The sequence below is a fragment of the Thermobia domestica genome, chromosome 11, assembly GCF_964235325.1.
Source record: "Thermobia domestica chromosome 11, izTheDome1.hap1.1, whole genome shotgun sequence".
NCBI lineage: Eukaryota > Metazoa > Arthropoda > Insecta > Zygentoma > Lepismatidae > Thermobia > Thermobia domestica.
The window spans coordinates 77,046,543-77,069,012 of record NC_137464.1 but is presented as its reverse complement, the minus strand read 5'-3'; the positions used below and the strand labels follow the sequence as shown (position 1 = coordinate 77,069,012).

Below are 22,470 nucleotides of genomic sequence, written 5' to 3'. Positions count from 1 at the left end.
CTGTATAAATTAGGAAAACAGCGGTAGAGACGTGTTACTCGATCACAATTTTTGTAACGAATGGAAAGACGAAACAATAAAACACGCAAAGCGGCTCTTACCAGAGGACGGAACGTCTAATAATGTGGCGGCATTTAAAAATATATTTTATACATTGAATAATAAGGTTGCTTTCATTCTGTATGTTTACATTCTCAAAAACACCGATCGCGGCGAAGGCGGCTTATGTCAAAGTCCGAACCAATACAGCGGCGATATCATTTAACAACATACTTTAGGCAAAGTTGTAATAAGGTCTATTTTACATTTTATTAGTCCATTTGACGGTGTTTACAAAGGATACTGGGTTGGATACCTATTGGAATCCTTTTTATTATTACGTATGTATGTACGTACTGATTAGATCCGCGAATAAAGAAATCTTTAGCCGCGAATATAGGAATTGGGTCGCATTTTTTTAATCCGCGAATAGTGAAAACGCGAATGAAGGAAGCGCGAATAAGGAGCTTTTACTGTACAAGCGGAAAGATTCGGTTTCGCAATTCATGGCTTATCAAAATGTTGATTCTTTGCATTCATTGCTGAATTTTAATTTCTGCTTGTTTGGATATTAGGTGTTTAGTGTCTTAATATTTTAGTTTTCTGATTTTTTCAATTGTTGTACATGCGTGTGTGTGCTACGTACAGTGTTTAAGATAAATTTAAATAAAAGTTTTATTATTATTATTATTATTATTATTATTATTATTATTATTATTATTATTGTTATTATTATTATTATTATTTTGTTTTGTATTATTTCGCATTGTGTTGTGAGTATTCACTACACACAAAGTAAACATAATATCTGCCTACGAAGTCACCGGGTGTCATACGTAGCCTACAGTAGAAAAACTAAGGGTATAAACGTAGTGCATCATGCCTAAGGGTAATAACATAGTGTATCATTCCTTTCCAAAAGGTCATCTTTTACAGAAACTAACTAAATAAACAAATATAAATAAAAATAAAAAAATTCTCAAGTATTGAAGGAAAGACCTCTTCATTGTTTCAACTTTAACTGTATGTTCCCAACATTTGAAAGTAGATGATTACGAACGTGATTTGCGAGCAGTACTGCTTACCTCTGGTGCACGGGGTCTCTGGTTCGATCCCCGACCGAGTAAGTGTGGTAGACAACATTGTGCCAGTGAATTTTCTTGGGGTACCCCAATTTATTTACACTTTCGCATTCCACCAATTCTTCCATCATCATTCACTTGCTTTAATCATCGCCTCCTTTAGCCTAAAGGGCATAAAACTCTTGGGGTCGTAGGACGTTAAACTATTTCATTCATTCATTTTTTTCTGAATGATCCATTTGACACATTAAATGCCAGATGTAGAAATGGTAAAAAGAACTGCCATATGCCTATGACACACATCAAGTTCAAGAGAGAATTTTACGAGATCTTTATATTTGCTGTGAAGGAATGCGAGTAGGAATTTCACATCTCTTGCGTTTTCACAAAGGTTTCCTAACAACAATTCGCTCTTTGGTCTTTGAGCGCACTAAGTAAGGCAAGGTAGTTTGGGGAACTTTTTCTCACAAATACGAGGACTTTGTCGTTTTTATGACCATCCAACGCCAACTAAGTTCAAACATTGTTTGCGGCTCCTACCTATGGGGAAAAATATAAATGAAATACTTCTTTCAAATGAAGTTGTTGTAGCACAAGAAGATGGTGCAGATTTTTTGACATCAAAATTACTAGAAGGTGTTCTACCCGATATAACTCAACCCTTAGCAATGATTGAAGGCAAAACTGAAATTGACTATATCGTTTATTTCAGATGAAAGAATAACTATCAGTTATTGAACAAGAGACAGATTGTTCAGTAGAAGAGTTTCGAATTCTTCCTGGATACATAACTTATCGGGGAAGACAATATGATACTGATCGTGTAAATAAGTGAAAAATATCCAGATGTAAATGATCAAGTAATCACGCTATTTGTGAGTTATTCGCATGGAATACATGAATAAGAGTAATAAAATTCAGAAATCAACGCGTGCCCAAAGTAGAAAATCTTGACAGTTACAAATGAAGCATAGTTAAAAATGAAGCCCACAGCAGTCAACTAAGTAAGAAAAAATATGTAGAAATTATTATTTATTAATTCTTTTGCAAACGCCATGCATTGTCTTACCTGTGGTTGCGCGCCAGCGTTGCTAGACTCACAGCTCGGAATTATTCCAAAACCTGATCGAAATTATGCTAGATTCGGTCAAATTATGCTAGATCCTCATAATTACTAATTCAGAAGTTTTTAAAGAAAAGAAATCTTAAGTTTAGATGCGATGATGTACCTTAAAATACGCAGAGCGCAAAAATACGAGGATAGAACTCAATACTTTACGCACCAAATCTTTGTAACGCAACTAAACTAGTGCAATTATTGCCAGACTCACAGCTTTTGGCTTCTAAGAAGAATAAAGAAAGAAAAATATGTCGTATAAATGAATGCAAAGTGTTTGTTTATATATTTTGAAAAAAAAAATGACATCACAGTCAAAGGATGAGAAAATCCTGGGTGGAGCTACCAAAAAATGCATCTCTGGGGTGGACTGGGTCAAAAACATGCCGAAAGGCCTTTGAGTCACCTGCATTTGTGTGCTATACATATGTTTCACCAAGAAGCTACCATTTGCAATAAAACTCATTTTCAGAAACACAAAATAGTTTTTATTCCCACACCCTTTCTCTAAAGGTATCGGTAAAGGGATAACTTCACGCCGTTTCGAACCTGCTTCGAACAATACGGCTAGGATTGTATGATTAGCGATTGTATGAATCAATGGGACAGGATAGGCCTACCTTTCTGCCGTTCTTTTTCTTCCCATTACTAACTTCTTTCTCATCTCCAGGTTTTGCGACTTTTTGATAAACTTGCTGACATTATGCTAGATTTGGGCAGGATGCTAAAAGCAAGATGCTAAATGCTAAAGACATACCTTATGTTCCAGTGTGCTACAACTAGTATAACGCGGCACACTGCTGTGCACACAAAGTGATGACGCAAATTTTACCATTTATTTACAATATTTGTCGATTTTCTTTCTTTTATTATTATTATTAACGATTCTTCCACTGATCAGCTGTCTGTGTACAATTAAGCAGACACAAATATCACATTGAGGAAATGAGTATAATTATCTACTTTAATAGTAATAGAAAGGCTTATTTTCTTGTATTTTCTACCGGAAACAACTGCATCCGGTCTAGAAAACTAGGACTAACAACAAAGGGACCCGATGTGCTGACCACACACCACCCCAAAGTCGTAAGTGCCACAAGTCCTCTTCTACGCCTTAGCACCCTAAGGGCTGTTGCGTTCAGAGAGAGAGAGAGAGAGAGATAACTTAAATCCCTTGCACTCCATGCTTTAATAAGTGTTAACATATGTTTTTAAATTACATAAATGGTCATTTCGTTTTCTGTTTATTATTATTATTATTATTATTATTATTATTATTATTATTATTATTATTATTATTATTATTATTATTATTTCTTCGTATTATACATTTCTTAACACGTTGACTACCATTTGTATGGAATTCCATATACACGGCTCTCCTGTGCAGCGCGGCGTGTATGATTTTTCATATACAAACAATATATTCCAAGTCTGTTGTGTTCGTTCTATGGGTGTGTATGTAATTAGATACATATGGCGTAGAAGTCAAAATTTAATGTCCACGCCACGTATATGCAAAATCGTACACAAAGACATTTATGAACAAATACATTTATGGGGCTAAAACAAAAGCGAATACAAAGAATTATTGACGGATTGTTGTCTGTGGTGCACAGGTGATAACGGTGACAGTTCTAATTTTAAACAGAGTTTTAATTAAGCGCGAATTTAACTTACAGTGTACAGTGGGGAAGGCTCACGAGTTCGCTAGGATTGTTACAATATCGAACCCCGTGAAATGCACTCCAAACCTGTCCGCAAGCCCCCAGCAATGTTCAACAGATATTGTGTTCTAATGTTCATTTCAATGCAGAGCTATGTACCCTATACGCCCGTCAATACTCGCCCTCAAACGAAGATGCTGACTATTCATGATTTGCAGTATGAAATTCTCTCTCACCCTGTGTACTGTCCTGACATGTCTCTCAGCGATTACATTTTTTGGTATCTCAATTACTTCTTAGTAGGATAGCTTTACCTAGAGACCACTGATTAATCTGGTATTGCATTTTTCACTTTTTTACCTTTGGAATTGACAATAGTCGGTTGGAACATTTTAATCGCATCTGCCTAATATTAACAACGTTTCTTCGGTAATTTCGTAACTTTGTATTATTTCTTTGTTATTGATTAGCTTGGTTAGGTTATTTAAACACTTTTTTCTTTGCACCGACGTGTCACCTATACCTTAACGTTGGATGAAAATACACTAGCTCTCACCGGGAATCAAATCCAGAACCAATGCATTTGAACAAGGCACATTTAAAAGGATGTTTCGATCTTGTTAGGAAAATTGAGATTAGGTGTATAATTTAAAAATATATTTAAGAAAAAGCACAGAACAAACCCACTGAACTTTCTCGCTCGAATTTCTTAAACTGACTCGTCTCAGTCTGCAGCTATTACTGAAACTTTTATTTGGAAAATGCGAATAAAATAATGTGTTTTGGAAAACTTTGTTAGAAGAAACTTTATGCTGAAAATTAAAGTACCCATTGGTCATGTTTCCGTTAGAAATAACTTATGCCATATATTAGAATTATTAAGGAAATAATTGTATGTGAACTATGAGCAAAAGCGTCTGAATAATTCTAAGAAAATCGTCAAAAAAGTCACCCCCAAGAATAAACTATTCCTTGTGTGGATCTTTTCAGGACAAACGAGCTATGCTATGTTGTTAGTTTTCATAAAACATTTATTTATGAAATATGAACAAAATCGCCTGAGTCGTTCCTGAGAAAATCGCAGGATAAAACCTACTTTCAAAAGTAATATACCACTTCTAGATTTTCAGGATGATGCAATTATACCATATCGTTCGATTATTTATTTAGCATTTATTTATGAAATATGAACAACAATCATCTGAGTTATTTTGGCGAAGATCATCGGATAAAACTTATTCCCAACGGTAAGCTATTCTATCTGTAATATGGAAGATAAACCACTTATGCTACATTGTAATTTGTAAATTATTAGGAAGTCTGGACCAAGTAACTCGAGTGATTTTTAAGCAAATCGTCAGAAAAAAATTTCACCGTCAAAGAAAACTACCTCTTTTGTATTTTTCTTTTCGGGACAAGGAAGTTATACCATATTCTAAGGTTACTACTGAAATATCTATTACTGAAATTACAACAAATTCGTCTATGTTATTACTGAGAAAATTGTCATAAAAAATCACTCTTTGAGAAAACCACTCCTTTTGGACGTTTTCGGGACAAACAAGTTATACAATATGTTAGCTTATTAATGAAACATTTCTTTACGAAATATGAATAAAATTGCCTGTGGCGCTAATGGAAAAATTGTCGGGGAAAAGCTCACCCTGAGAGTAAACTATTCCTTCTGAATGTTTATATGACGAACGAGTTATGCCATATTGTTAGGTTATTAATGATACGTGATCTTTTAATGATATGAAATGTGATTGAGAAAATTGTGCGAAAAGAAAAAAATGAAATGAAATTTTTGAGTTTTACGTCCCACGGTTATGCTAAAGGAGACGGTGATAATGAGTAATGAATGAAATGGTGGAATGAAGAAAGTGGGAGAAAACGGGAGAACCCCGAGAAAACCCACGCACACGGTGTTTGTCCACCACAAAGTTCACTTGGCGGGAGCAGGGTTTGAACCCGAGACCTCTAGCACCAGAGGTGAACGCTCTACCACTGAGCCACCGCGGCCCGTGCGAAAAGAATACATCCCATACAGTGAATTACATCTTATGTGTTTTTTCAGAGTAATGGTTCATGCTACGATGGAAGGATGTTAATAAAATATATATTTATAAAAAATAAACAAAATCGTTACAGCTATTTTCTTTAGAAAATTTCGTTATTTTAAATTTTCATCCTTCAGTAAATTACCCTTATTTTAGGTGTCGGAGGAAAATTCGAAACGATAGAATGTTATAAAAACCTCATGTCTAGAATTCGGTCCAGATATGTTGAACATTATGGCTTCTATTTGAGTGCATCTAAAAGCGTGACAAACCGACAGACGAACAGATGGACACACATCGAAAATTCATTTTTTCGATATGTAGTTCCTATGAAACTTGAATTCATTGAAATCTCGAATTCAATTTTTATCACTATCACCACACTTTCTTTTTTCGTCACTCGAATATAAAAACGAATAGACCTACACCGGCACGTGATAATCTGTAATCCCCAAAATTTAATGAGTTACGTTTAATGTGTTGTCATCCTAGGAAAAAAGCTTATGCTTGTTTATTATATCATTTTAATATCATTTTTTACGCTACTGTAAAATTTAGAAGCATGGTATAACTACCGTTCATATACATTTATCTTTTGGAAGCATTCGTGTTCCTCGCATCTAGACCTGTATAGTTTAGTTTTGTTCAAAGAAAGCATTCTTTATTCCTTACACAGACATACGATTGCATTTCTTGCACTTGTGGATATAAAGAACGAAGAAAGTGAATACTCTAAAAATAAAAAAAGACACGAATATAAGAACAATAATTTGACATCAGCTTTTTCTTTTTTTTTCATGACAACAAGCTTTTCTACTTATTTTGCTCTAACATGCGAAGACTGAAAAGGATGCAGGTCGTGCATGTTTTTATGTTCCTGACTTACACAAACGCGAAGTGAGTTGAAGTTCGTCTGCTCTGCAAAAACGCCGAGGGGAGGAGTAAGCATACAAGACAATAAACTGAAAATCGCTGTTACCGATAGTACTCTAATCATGAATAAATACTTCATTAAAGAAATATATCAATGGTGTTTCCTTATTGTGTTGTTTCGGTTCTTATTAACATGAAAATTATACACTTCCTATAATGTTTTGTAAAATAAGATAGAATGGGATGGGATGGGATTCGATCTGGCGTCAAAACAGTATAAAAACTACTAGTCCACCACTTTACCCACCTAACCACTGAAACTACTTTTTGGTTGCTTTCTTTTTCTTAACAAATAAATGCTCATAGCCATGGTGTGTGTCACTTCCAACCTCAAGACAAGAGTTTTCTTTTTGTTTCTATATTTTCATTCGATATCTTGGTTACAGAGGCTAATTTATATTTAGCAGACAATCGAGACACTAGGTTTAAACCAATAAATGCAATATTTTACTCCACTTTCCAGTACCTTGATCGAACTTTCCTACGAAATTCTGAAGTTCCCTCAGCAATCCTGCTCTGCTACTGCAAAAAGTCCCTCGAATCCATGATTGCCAGTACACACAAAACCGAGCATAATTTTGTTTTTTGCTTATATTTTTATTATTTTATTATACTTCTCGGGAATTTTTCCTTAGATGGATTGCTTTCTATTATCTCCAGTTACTAATAACTTAATTGTATCCATAAACGTAAGGAAAATGGAATAAATGCGAAAAATCGTGAGTTACAATATACACGCATTTTTGAGCATGTGTGTACATAATAGGTTTTAGTTTACTAAATGATCATTTCAGGTTCTGCCATCGTTAGAAGGCAAAGTAAGCCTGTAAAATGTACACAAATCCAGAACACTACAAGCAATGACAGAGCAATGTCGATATCTTTTTATGGAGTTTTATTCTCATTGTTACCCAGCAAGAAAATAAAGTTTAAGAGGGAGAAGGAGTGCGCCACAGCGGCCGGAAGATTGGTGTTCAATTTAACATAGGATCTCAACCATTTTTTAGGCAAATCATGGTTTCATTTCGTTCTTTCGCAAAAATGTCTCAATAGCTCACTCAATATGATGCATCTCATTTTAAAGGTGCAATTTGAACGCTGTGCGTGATATTTTCTTCTTATAAATACAGATAATTATAATCCAAATTCCCATAAGAAAATGATCAAAATTAGAGGGAAAAGTCTTCTGTTTTTTTACAGTAAGGAAAAGAGCTAAAAACTTCGGACTTTTTTGAGAATGGAGTACTACCTTTGTATTTGTGCGCTACTGTACTATTTTTTCGCTGTTTCCAATGACATTCATTACACAATCGATGAGAAATTATATCCTTCATTATTGAATCTACAGAAATCAGAAATCAGATTTTTTCGTGTTCACGTACTTGGCCGTCTAACTGCTAGATGGCACTATAGTCATTCCTCATCCCACTTTCCTTCTCAGCGGGAGCCAGTCCTTTTGAAAACCTATTTTGAACTTCTTAACAGGGGCGGGAGAAAGGAAGTCGTTGTGAAGAACGGGAACTTCAAACACGAGGAATAGCAAAATTTATGACCTCTTTAGTTGATGGTTTCTATTTCAGCAGTACAGTGTATTTGTAGATGGTTTCTATGAGAAGTAATTTGTGTTGGTAGCGATAAAGTCAACCTTTCGACAGAGATTTGTGAAGGAGAAGCCGAACCAAATTCTTCGTTTATCTATTCCAAGAAAGAAATGAAAACTTCCTGCAGGACTGAGAATATACATACAAGAGAAAAAATAAAATACATTATTATAATCTTATTATAATAATCGAGTAGATTAATCCCCGAAATATTCTTTGTTTACCTGTCAAAAATCAAGAATAATATAAAGCTCTTTCATCAGCTTCCATCGTACAACATACTAAACACAAACATTATATATATATATATATATATATATATATATATATATATATATATAGTGGCGGATCCAGGATATGATCAAGGGAGGAGCTAAAACCATAGTTTGTCTCTTTATCCAGAGTAAACAGGATTGAAGCCCATTTTATCCAGTGTATACCTGAACGTCAAGGGGGGTTTAGCCTCTATAGCCACCTTTGGGTCCGCGCCTGTATGTGTATACTGTTTACAGTGCCGGATTTACGTATAAGCTAAACAAGCTATAGCTTAGGGCCCTGCTCTCTTGGGGCCGAAAAATCTAAAGAAAAACTGGATATACATTTCTAAAATATAAGAAAATTAAAAAATAAAATAAAATGTATATATACGTAGCAACAATGCTTCCTGCTGTGTAGCCTACGTTCATGTTATTAATGGGGCTCCTTCTGCTAGTCTGCTTCCTAAATTATCTCTAGTTTGTTCATTTCTGTATGTAGGGTGCCTATGTTCATCTGGACACATAAAGGACCCCATTACCTTAAACAGCTTGGGGCCCCACGAAACCTAAATCCGACTCTGACTATCTATTTATGCATGTTTGCTCCCTCTCTTTTCGAAGCAGTGTTTCTTTGATATTGCTTCAGATTCCGGCAGGTTTTACCAAGGAGGGAAGAGTCCTTATTCATTCCAGGCATTCAAACTAGGGACTGGACTACTTGCTTCCAACATTCTGTCCCCCATGTTTCCCGGTCTGAATCAATTGCCTAAAGCCCATAAAACATTCAAATTCAAATGTAAATGTTGTTCATCAGTGTCGACACGAAAATATTTCTCAATCAATGGTAGGGGTGTTTGGTATCCTCAATCTGTCTCCCTCTTATTAGCGGAGAAATACTCTATATTCGGTAGTAATTTTTATTTTTTTTTTTAAAAAAAAAAGTGCTGTTTAATGTATCGCATAGGAAACTAAATTTTTATATACCCTAGTAGTATAGAAACGCATCATACGGTACCTTACAAAATAAACATCCTATGCTAAGGATGCAAACATTAACAATAATAATAGAAAAACATACTAATAAACATTTTAAAGACATTCTTTCATTAATCAAGTCGCACTTAAAAGTAGAAAACAATTTTGGTTATGCATGACTAAAAAACAAAAAAAAAAAAAAAAAAAAAAAAAGGATGCGCTCTAATATAGGCTTACATACAGTTACTTTATAAATTCTTAAAATGACGCGCCCCATTCTTTTTATTTAGGCTTGCATAAATAAGATTATTTTTACATTTTTAGTGCGAATTGATTAACAAAAGAATGTCTTTAAAAGGTGTTTTATCATTTTTTTTATTCGTTGGACACATTTTCCAAATCCTAAAGTGATATGCAACCAGGGAAATAAGGGCTGGTTAAAGGCTAGTATTTATTTTAGGATAAAATAGTTGAAAATAAAAACATAATAAAATTTGCTTTTAAAATAAATAGATATATTGCAAAGTATGAAAGTAAAAATGAAATATTGTATTGTCGCCGGACTTACGTCGCTCTGTGACAGTTCTTAGTTCTATGACGTCAGGAAATAAGTTCAATGTATACGAACACTTATTCAATGTTTGAAACAAACACCTGTTACGTCCTTGTACACTCATCTCCAAAATGATTGTCGCATATCTATAACTGTCTTCATGTAAGAATATAATGTAATACTGAATTTGCTGGGTACTTTTAATACTGATACTATGTGTATAATCGGGAAATGTATATATGGTAAATTTCATAGGAAAATATTTATAAATACGAAAAATAGAATGAGTAAATCATAATGTTCCTAAATGGACACGAAAGTTTTATTTTCGTTTTATTGTTCTTATTTACTCCTCTTTTGACATGAAACTTGCATACATGTCTCTGCCGATTGTACACGTACTAACATTATAAGAAATACCGGGTGAATTCGTTATCAAATTATATTGCTACAACAACATATTTATAGACATGCGACAATAATTTTGGACATGAGTGTACCTTCCTGAAGAAGGTGACACATCTTTTAATTCTATTGTTAATGAAGTGGTCTATTTCCCCAAATAAAAACCAATACCAAGCAGAGCATATGCTCCCTCCTGTCCTTCTAAGCCGATACCCAAGGCTAAATGTAACATTGCGTACCTTTCCTGTTGTAATAGGAAAAATTCAGGATGGTCAGATACTGGTATCGATCCCAGGACCATTCGAATGTGAAGGCGAGACAGAGGGTAAATCTGGTGATCATATTTTGAAAAGAAAATAAAGAAATGGATTCCACTAAAAAAGAGTCACATTGCCAATACATTTCAGATCTTTGTCTGGGTTTTCTGCCTTTCAATTCCAAGTTTTTTTTTTTTAACCACGAAGGCCCAAAATAAATTAGAATATCGACTCTCCTGTTTTTTTTTTTTTTTTAAATATTTGCATGGTTCTTCATTTTATATCAGACTCTTCCTGCACTATTCCCGCGTTATTTACCATAGGTAGAATCCTTTGAGAAAGAGACAGGCGACAAGTACTTTAGTTCTCTATGGGATGTTTGTGACCGTTGTAGATATTTGAAAATGAAATCTTTGAGTTTTACGTCCCACGGTTATGCCGGTTAGGCTAAAGGAGACGGTGATAATGAGAGATGAGTGAAAAGGTGGAATGAAGAAAGTGGGAGGAAACGGGAGAACCCCGAGAAAACCCACGAGCACGGTGTTTGTCCACCACAAAGTTCACTTGGCGGGGGCTGGGATCGAACCCGGGACCCCAAGCACCAGAGGTGAACGCTCTACCACTGAGCCACCGCGCCCCCCGTTGTAGATATTTGAGTGGCTGACGGCTGATATCATGTTGGTCCCTCTTACAATATCTCTGTATTTATTTTTTCTTCAGTTCTGTTTCTCTTTTAGCCAAAAGAAAGGAATTTCACTCTTCTGTCTCATTTACAGCCGTGATCATCCCCTCCTGCGCTGTCCAACTTTGACCACATGCAGGGGGAAACGAAGGAAAAGGAGGGGTGTCATTTGCTTTGACGGCATTTCAGCAACAACCCCATCTGTTGCCAAAATAAGGAAACACTTTGCACTGCGATATCTTCGATTTGTCAAGGTCACTTGACTCCTTCCGACTCTTAATTCATTACCAGCTGAAAATTATTAAATATTAACACATCCTTTCTCTTTATTGTTCCATACTCTATACAGAATGTTCACGCTAAATTAAATATCTTCTTAAATACTAACCTGAAAATGTTGGAAGACTACAGAACAACGTTAGGGAAAAAGTATGAAATAATATGAAACATGAAAAGTGGATTCTGATTTCATATATCATAAAGTCAATCTTGGAAACGTAAATGAGCCTCCTTTTGCCGTAGACTTTCCCGCATTGCAGGCCTGTTAGTTACGCGACGCCACTAGTCGTGCGCAGTTGGAACTGTACCCAAGCGCGGAAACTATTTTATTAGTGGCATTAGCGTTAGTTTTTCTCAATGATATGTTGATAAGCGTTCAGATAGCCTCCTTCAGCCGCACAGGACACAAGTTTATGGTCCAACTGTTTTCGTACCTTACATAGCACGTCTACCGTCACAAGATTGACTGCTGACGGGAGGCATTTTTGCCGATCCTAAATGTTTCAGTATTCGCGCGCTACCCTAACCAGCTGTTTTAAGAGCTTTATGTAAAGAATACAGAAAAATTTGGCCAAGTCTTTAATTTGTGCATGTGATGTCGAGAACAGAACCCAACCAACCCTTGCGGGGCTTCTAACCCATTCCTACTACTACTACTACTACTATCACTATATTGTTACTACTACTATTACAACTACTTCTACTACTTCTACCACTATGATTACTACTACTACTACTTTTACTACTACTATTACAACAACAACTACTACTATTACTACTTTTACTACTACTACTACTTTTAGTATGGATCAGTTTAATAAAACTGCACGCTCATTTTAATGAAAATAGTGTTATGAAAGTTAAAAAAATCGGTAAATCACTTTTTTGAGTATTATTTTCAATCTTATTTTAATGAAAAACTATTACGAAAATTTTAAAAAAATAAAAAAATCCTTGGGCTAGGTTTGAACCCACGCGAAAAACGTGCGATTTGCATTACTAGCCTGCTCATTAGCATGCTCGGCTACGAGGACCGAAAGCATTTAGCTTTTACTTTCTGCTATATGTATGTCATGACTCTTGATGTCCTATCTGTATCTGCCAATAAGATAAGAGAATACCTGAAACGTTTGGAATCCGCAAATATGCTGACAAGAGTTGGCGAATCGACTGGTGGCTGGCACTGACATCTTCCGGCAAATAAATGAAGCTTTATCAAACCCTCTTTCGAATTGTAGGTGTATCATTCAAATAAGGTTAGCAGGTTTCAAGCTATACTTTTAATTCTGGAAAGACTTTAGAAATACCCTGTATTTAAATATATTATTAATATTATCTTATTTCTTGATTGTAAATTGTGATAACCATAAATGTCAGTAGCATTGTCTTCGCATGTTGTTGTAGACCCTAGCTCTTAAACGAGTGATTTCTTTTTAAATGTTTAACAGCATAAGATATTTAGGTTGATGTGGTCTCAAGAGTTTTAAATTCTCTTTAATGTTCAGAAAGGCAACCCAGCTGCTGCATTAATTACCGGAATAGTCAATATTAACTGACACAGTTTCTAAGTTTCTGGGAAAGCTCTCTCTGGATTTAATAATCTTCGTGATATAACAACCTACATATTAATATATACACGGTGAATTATTTATCTTCAAACACCTTTGTAACTTTTAAACTAATACATAGAAAACGTTTAACTTTTGCAGAATACAAATACCAGCAGGGAGGCATTGTTTGACATACCATGCAATACAACGAGATCAACAATGTTGTCAACCGAACATAAAGTTGTACTTTATTTTCAAAATAACATTACGTCACATTATTACATGCTTCAGATTTACATATTAAACGAAACCTTATAATAGTGCACTAATTATTCAGCGACATAAACTACGAAGACTACAGTATCACATGCATCAAAACTTTGGAGATTTCTAGAAAAGTAATAACGCAAGTGAGATGGACGGGGCAATGCACACCCGAAGTACCTTAAACCTATTATACATAATTAAATATTCCACCAAATATTGTATCAAATGTTTCAGCAAGGCGGAATTTAAACGCGTACAATACAAAGTCGTATGTAACTTTTGGAGGTGGTTACAACATTTGGTACAATTGTTCTAAAATAAAACATGTTCTATTCCTATCTAACATTGCGTCAAAGAAAAAAAGGAAAAATCACTGTGTAGTGGCACTAAACGTGGACACGGGGATTAATGGAAATGCTTATTGATGCCTACAAGCAGCATCCTGTTTTGTATAACTGTAGGAAAAAAATTGTGGCTGAAGTTCGGGTGGCAAGACCAGACTACAGGTTGGTGAGCGTTCTCATTTCACATATATGGTTCATACTTCCAATTGCTCATTTATTTTAAGATTTACAATTTAAAGAGCTTACTTATAAATTACTAACTCAAGCGATTACCACGTTGCATTCGATGCCTAACAATAAATATAACAATTGAAAACTTATTTGACCAATTGACTATCAAAGATAAGTTTGATACCTTTGATGGAAAACTATGACCATGTACAACTGGCTTTAGTGTCGAATACCATGGTCATGATATAATGTATTTTATTTTGAATAAATAGGAAGAAAGTTACGGATTGAAAATTTGAAATTATTTTCAAAGGGCTTTATTTTATGAAAAGCACTGGAATAAATATTACATCCAATCATAGATGGATTTCAAGAGAAGAAAAGATCACAACGCAGTACGGTTGGCATGAGCAGAACATTGCTATGGTGCTTAAAATGGCGTATTTGTGGGAACTTCTAAAATGATTATTTTCCTTTGATTATGTAACATCATAGGAATAGTTGTAATTACAGTTTATCCTAATTACATAATTTTAAGCAGTGTTGAAACTTTTACAATATTTATCATATCTCAGGGACAGTTTGACATATCGAATTGCTGTAAGTTAAGCGCAAAATAGAACTGACTGGTTGTTTTTTGTTTCTGTATCGATGATATTTTGAGTATTTTAAACCAATTCGTATTTTAATTCGTATTTTGTGTCATCAACATCGAGGTTATGAATAACAGAACCTACTATTAATTTTTCCAATCAGGACCACGGATTGAATTTTGTGAAGTTGGCGAATGCACAGATCATCGTCACGCATGATCAACCTTCACACCACCACACTAGCTCGCCTTTAAAAGAATTCAATTAAAGGATTCAGTACAGTTTATAAATATTTTATAGAAAAGTAATACGAGGGCTGTCCAGAAAGTACCAGACGTTTTGGTCTATCGCGGCAGTGGGCGGGGCTAGAGTCGCCATCTTGGCGTCAGAACGTTGATGCACTCAGTACACAGCAAAAAATGAGCTGTTGAAATAGCACAAAATGACTACCACTTTAGCGTGTTACTTGTGTGTTAATTCAGCACCAAGACATTGCCTGCCGAGCATATCAGAAATAACTAGTTACTACCTGAGAGAATTTGCATTGGTATTTATCGTTTAATATAAGCAAAGTTTTACGAAATATCTTTGGCACTTCTGCTAAGTAACGAATAATATTCTATGTTTTCAGTAATCGGTCACAATAATATTGTTGTAAGCCTGTGAATCGTCTGACAACAATTACACAGACAACAGTCCTGCTATCTTCTGTCCATACGTGCTAAGACACAAGAATAACAAATAAAGAAAACAGATGAAAGCACAGCTATCTGTGTAACTGTTGTCAGATGATTCATAAGTTTATAACAATATTATTGTGACCGATCACAGAAAACATAGAACATTATTCGTTACTTGGCGTAAGTGCCAAAGATATTTTGCAAAGCTTTGCTCATGTTAAACGATAAATACCAATGCAAATTCTCTCAGGTAGTAACTAGATATTAATGATATGCTCGGAAAGCGATGTCTTGCTGCTGAGTTAACACACAAATAACACGCTAAAGTGGTAGTCATTTTGCGTTGTTTCAACACATCATTTTTTACAGTTTACGCATGCAGCTGTGGAAGCATGAGGACTGTGACAGTCTTACTGTGCTTAGGTGACGTGTTACAATGTGCGCTGCAATAGAAAATTCCTCTTGTTGTGAGGTGCGTTTTGTGATTAGAGTTTTGTTGCCAAGAAACCACAAGCCAATTGAGATCCATAGCCAACTGTGTGAAGTGTACGGACATGGAATAATGAGAGAAGGTCGAGTGAGGCAATGGTGCATTGATTTTAAAAGTTACCATTAAAATGTTCACGATGAGGACTGCAGTGGAAGGCCCAGCCTTGTGTCTGATGAACTGGTGAGGCAAATAGATGACAAAATTCGTGCAAATCGTCGTTTCATGATTGTGGAACTTGCTAAACATTTCCCTGAAATTTCACAGAGTTTGGTGCAACGCTTTGGTATTGACGCCAAACTGCATGCCGGTGTAAGCCAGTGGTTGAAATCGCAGGCGGCAGATGTTCACCGCAACGGTATTGATAAACTTGACGGTATGATAAGTGCTTTAATTTGCATGGTGATTATGTGGGAAAATAGCTTAAGGGTGTACCTTTCAAATGCATATAATACAATTTGATTTATTCTGTTACTTTTTTTTTTATTATTTCAATACGTCTTTTACACTCTGAACAATGCTCGTAGATGCCCCATATACATATTACATAAAATTAGTTACTCCGTTCTCAATACATTTATTTGCTAAAGTATTTACTTTGGCAATATATTGAGTTACGTTGGTCTAATTTATTTATTCTGTACTTATGTTGAAAATTTTGACTACGTCAAGGATATCCGGTAGCTATTTTGTGAATACAACCATTAACAATAGGAAGTGGGAACAAGGAATTATCGGATGTTATCTTGGGCTTACAATAGACGAAAATTGGGTAGCATTGGAATATACTTCTTATATATTTTTCTTTTAGTTATAAAAAAAAATCGAATGAATCATAAATCAAAAATAAATCGAGTAACCTGTGACGGGCTCGAACCTAGGAGTGAGCTCCCTCCAGGGCCGCTTTTCCGCTTAAGCACGCTAGGCACGTGCCCAGGGTGCAAGAGATTTGGGGGCACAAAACATTGCAGGGCGAAAAAAAGAAAAAAAATATTAAAATACTCTGGTGCAGAAAACATAATTTCCGTTCCGGTTGAGCTACCTGGTTACAAATTAGGTCTCGGCGGCTAATGTAAATGTGGTACGTATAATGTTACTTTTGTTAATTGAAAATTGATACTTGATTTATATTACTTGATAAATAAGAATACTTATGAGAGTTGTCTGAGGATAACTGGGGGGCGAAAACAAACTATTAACCGTACTAATATTAGGAAAATACGTATTTTCTGCTATTAGGAGACAAAAGCCGAGACTGGAAATGATTCTCTGTGCACTCTGTAATTATAATAATTTACAAGAAACCTATAAATGCAACCTTCGTCCATTTGAATATATATATATACAGGGTGTTTTAAAAAAGAACAACTCCCCAGTTTTAGGGTATAAATTTAATTGGGAAATGAATGAAAACTTACATCAATGAGTACATATCATGAAAGAGAATTCCTTCAAGATTTGTTTAATGATGGTAGACTTCAACGTGGGATCCATTGTGGTCCTGCACACGTCGAAACGATATTCCACTTCTCGCCACTTCTCGCCACAAAGACTTTAGCCAATGACGGATAGTTTTTGCTGTAGGTGGTTCACCACCATACTGACGTCTAAAATTACGCTGCACTTTTATAACTGACTCAGTTTTCACAAGCCAAATAACACACTGCGCTTTCTGTTGCGGAGTACACATTGTTGCTGAGTTGCTCTGCACTGCACGCCTGCCTGCACTGAACAGAGGAAAAAAACAGCACTGGTGCCGTCTCAAGATCAAGCAGACCTGCCAACTGCAGGGGAGCCAAAATTGGAGAGTTGATGAATCAAACACCACAAACTAGAATAGTGTATGCCACTTTGTACAGGTTCTAGGACACATTAAAACTAAAGAGTTCTTTACAAACGCACTGTATATATATATATATATATATATATATATATATATATATATATATATATATATATATATATATATATATATATATATATATATATATATATATAGGGTGTTTCAGATAAAACGTCCAGTGCTTATAAATTCGAAACGGCTGAGAATAAAAAGATGAAACAAAAACTGAGATAGGAAAATGTCATAGGGCGCATCACATAGTGTTGTTGTGGTAACCCTCAGGGCCCTCCTTCAAGGGGGCTCAGGGGCCAACTTCAAATTTTCAAATAGGAACATGTATTGAATTATACCTCATTCAATAGTACTTGAAAAACGAAACAACTTTTGTAGGAAACAATTTTCGATTTGGGCCACCGTTTTTAAATGGCCGCAAAAAGTGGGTCCTATATCAGATAAAACGTCCAGTGCTTATAAATCCGAAACGGCTGAGAATAAAAAGATGAAACAAAAACTGAGATAGGAAAATGTCATAGGGAACATCACATGGTGTTGTTGTGGACACCCCCAGGGCCCTCCTTCAAGGGGGCCCAGGGGCCAACTTCAAATTTTCAAATGGGAACACCTATTGAATCATACCTCATTCAATAGTACTTGAAAAACGAAACAACTTTTGTAGGAAACTATTTTCGATTTGGGCTACCGTTTTCAAAATGGCCGCAAAAAGTGGGTCTATATCAGATAAAACGTCCAGTACTTATAGGCCTAAATCAGAAACGGCTGAGAATAGAGAGATGAAACAAAAACTGAGATAGAAACGATGATAAAGCATATCAAGTGGTGTTGTTGTGGTGACCCTCACGAAACTCCGTGAAGGGGGCCCAGGTGCCAACTTCAAACTGATACAGGACTTTTTGCGGCCATTTTGAAAACGGTGCCCCAAATCGAAAATAGTTTCCTACAAAAGTTGTTTCGTATTTCAAGGACTATTGAATGAGGTATGACTCAATACATGTTCCCATTTGAAAATTTGAAGTTGGCCCCTGGGCCCCCTTGAAGGAGGGCCCTGGGGTCACCACAACAACACTATGTGATGCGTCCTATGACATTTTCCTATCTCAGTTTTTGTTTCGTCTTTTTATTCTCAGCCGTTTCGGATTTATAAGCACTGGACGTTTTATCTGAAACACCCTATATATATATATATATATATATATATATATATATATATATATATATATATATATATATATATATATATATATATATATATATATATATATATATATATATATATATATATATATATACTTTTGATGAATTCAGTGTATTATTATTAAAAGCGCACACCCAATAAATTTCAATCTCCTGTACATGCATGTGATTATCCTGTCATTTGCTTATTTAGCAGCAATTATCAGCGTGGTTGATAATGGAAAGACTCTCCAAAGTGCAAAAACATAGAAAGGGAAAATAATAAGAGAGTTAAGGAAAAGTCCCTCCCGAACCAAAACTGAAGGAGGGGAGGTGCTCAGGAAATAGTAGGGGAGCGAAACAATTTGAAGTGCATAGGGCACCGGGGATTTTAAAAACGGCTCTGGGTCCCTCGTGGTTATATGCTTAACGTCTTGGGTTTGATTCCAGGCGGGAGCTCATTTGGTTTAAATCCTACGTTAAGCTGTAGATCCAAGTTTCATATATCCTCGCTGCTGAAAGGAACGCTAAACTTCAATCCCTCATCATCCATGCTGAGCCCGGGAACTTTCGATAGCTGTTACCGCGTTCTCTTAATCTCTCTTGGTTTGTCAAAGATAAACAATGTGTTAAACATGTATTGTATGTAATGTAAAACGAGAAAGTGAAATAATTTCTGTGCAATTTCTTCCGCAGGCAACTGACGAGGTGCTGGAGAACGCCATTGACGTTGCTTTGGAGATTGGATATCGCCATTTCGACACAGCTTACTTCTATCAGAATGAGGAGATCATTGGACGAGTGTTACGACGTTGGCTGGATGAAGGCAAAGTTCAAAGAGAGGAACTGTTTATTGTTACAAAAGTAAGCAGGTACTAATTTAATAAACCTTTGCGTGTCAAAGGTAAATCTCCCGCTAGAGATATGGAGCCTTATGCAGAGTCGTTTTGGCATATGATTAGCGTCATACTAAAAGCCTGACTACTGCAGGCAACATGTTAGTCGAACGCTTTAGTATTGCACTAATCACGCGTCAGAACGACTCTGCATAAGGCGCAATATGACCAGATTCTCTTAAAAGTTCACGATCACTACGCGCATTGATTCATTTAAAATGCGTTCTGTAACTTCACTAGTTGTTAGTATTTTTAACGTGTTTCTACCTATGCATAAATATTACAAAACTCAAGAAATAAGTTATTATTAACTACCCTAAAATATTCTACGAAGCCTATGTTGCATTCAACTTTTGGTATAGTCTTTTGTCTCCCCTTTTTATGCGGATATATTTCCACTTCAAGAGCAAAACGTTAAAAACATTAATACCCATTTCTTTGGAAGTTATTAGATAAAGTGATTACACGAATAAAATTTCAATTCTTCTATAATTATAATTTTAGGGTTTAAATAGCTACCTATGTTGCATACAAACGGGACTTGGCGACTCACCTCTGTTGCGACTGGTCCCTGGTTTGATCCTGGGTGATGTGAGTTTTTGTAGCATGTCCATAAATGTTTTCGAAATTTTTGTTCTAGTATCCGGTTCGGTTCTTCATGGCACTGATCATAATTGCGAGGGCTGATCAATAAAGACTGAGACTGATTATTGTACTGCAGTTTCCTTTGTTGCCGAATGCCGGCACGTTTGATGTTTAAAGAATTTTGTTTCTTGTATACTCTTACTAGCTGGCAGTATTGTCGTATCGATAGGTTGGAAGTAATCCATTATGTTTTAAACGCTGTTTCTATTTCGCATCACAACGTGCTGTGTATATGTATATAATGGAGGTTACACGAGAACAATATGGAACAATAACATTTTTTTTTCGCTCGAATCACACGAAAAGCTCAAGCAAGCTTACGGTGAAAGTCCATTACCTCTAGCAACAGTATTTTGATGGTTCAAAGAATTTAAAGAAGGACGAGTTTCATGCGTTCAGCAAGATGGACCTGGTGTTTCGGCCTCTGCTGTGATAGAAAGAAACATCAATACTACTGCTGTGATTGTCCGTGAGGATCGAAGTATAACATTACGTAAAGTAAGTAAAATGTTAAGAAATTTATATGGTAGTGTTTTTTCAATAATGCACGATCACCTCCATGTGTCCCGTGTTTGTTCCCGTTGGATACCACGACTTTTGACTCCAGAACAAGTTTGCTTGAGCTTTTCGTATGTTTTAGAAGCTGTATGGTTCAAGCGAAAACAAAATGTTATTGCTCCATACTGTTCTTCTCGTGTAACCTCCATTTTATGCATATACACAGCAAGTTGTGAGGCGAAATGGAAGCAGTGTCTAAAACGCAGCGGATTACTCCCAACCTAGCAATACGACAATGATGCCACCTAGTGAGAGTATACATGAAACACAACTCTTTCAACTATCAAACGTGCCGGCATCCGGCAACAAAAGAACCGAGGTACAATAATCAGTCTGTCTTTATTGATCAGCCCTCGTAGTAAGGGTAACAAACGTGTGGCTTTAATGATTTAATTTCATTTTGTTTTGCATATTAAATTTGTTTTGCTTCGCATCTTGCGGTTGAAATTCGTATTATGTCAAAAATTTCTTGAAAGTTACACATTAAAATCTAATGTGCAACCTATACGAAACTCTTCACTCTGATTCACCACACTTGCATACCTTTTTTCGATTAGAAAAATAATGGGAAAAACAGACATTGGTATTTTGTCCAATATGTTTTATATTTATTCACGTTCTCCTCCATTTCTATCTTAACAACACCGATTGGTGGCCTAAAACAGAATGAACTTAATAGGCACTACATTTTTGTAGGTTGTGTTAATTTCAAACTCCTAGGTTTATAAAATATTATATACTTACAAGGAGACTTACGGAAGTGTCACTCACTGATCTGAATGAAACTTTTCATACTTGAACATCGAAAAATAATAGACACGTACTTTTTTGTTTCAGTAATGGTGAAGAGTTAAGGGTAGAAACCTCCCTTTGAACTTTAGGGGTGGCCTCGAAGCATAGATAGAAAACAATAATTTAATACAGATAAAACAATACTGCCAGGGGGTTTTAGGACACAGCCGATTCAGAATCTGACAGCAATATTACAAAATTCAAAATGGCGGATCCAATATGGTGATTACAATTACAAAATGTCTTCTAGTTTGAAATTCTCTGCAGTTAGGCAACAACAATTTTAGTTGGCTGGGGTTATTACGAGAAACTTGCAGACCGATTTGAAACCCATTTCTGTTGATTTGAAAGTGAAACCCCTTTATTTTAACGGGATGCTTGATTAAAGTGAGTGCCCAACCCTCCCTATTCGGAACAAAGCTATGCCAGAACTTCATACATCCTCAATTGTTATAGTTATGAATTTATTGAGAAAAATCTTCACAGTAATGATATTTCGTAAAAAAAAAAAATAAATAAATAAATAAATAAATAAATAAATAAAAT

General features: G+C 35.6%; 1 protein-coding gene across 1 annotated transcript in view; it reads left to right on the top strand.

Annotated features, from left to right (window-relative positions):
- The window catches only part of LOC145665181 (1,5-anhydro-D-fructose reductase-like), a 96,935-nt gene that overhangs the window by 39,029 nt on the left and 35,436 nt on the right, over positions 1–22,470 (top strand). The window contains exon 2 of the mRNA XM_081732465.1: positions 19,730–19,897. Within this exon, the coding sequence (XP_081588591.1) occupies positions 19,730–19,897 (168 nt within the window). The remainder of the gene's footprint in view (positions 1–19,729; positions 19,898–22,470) is intronic.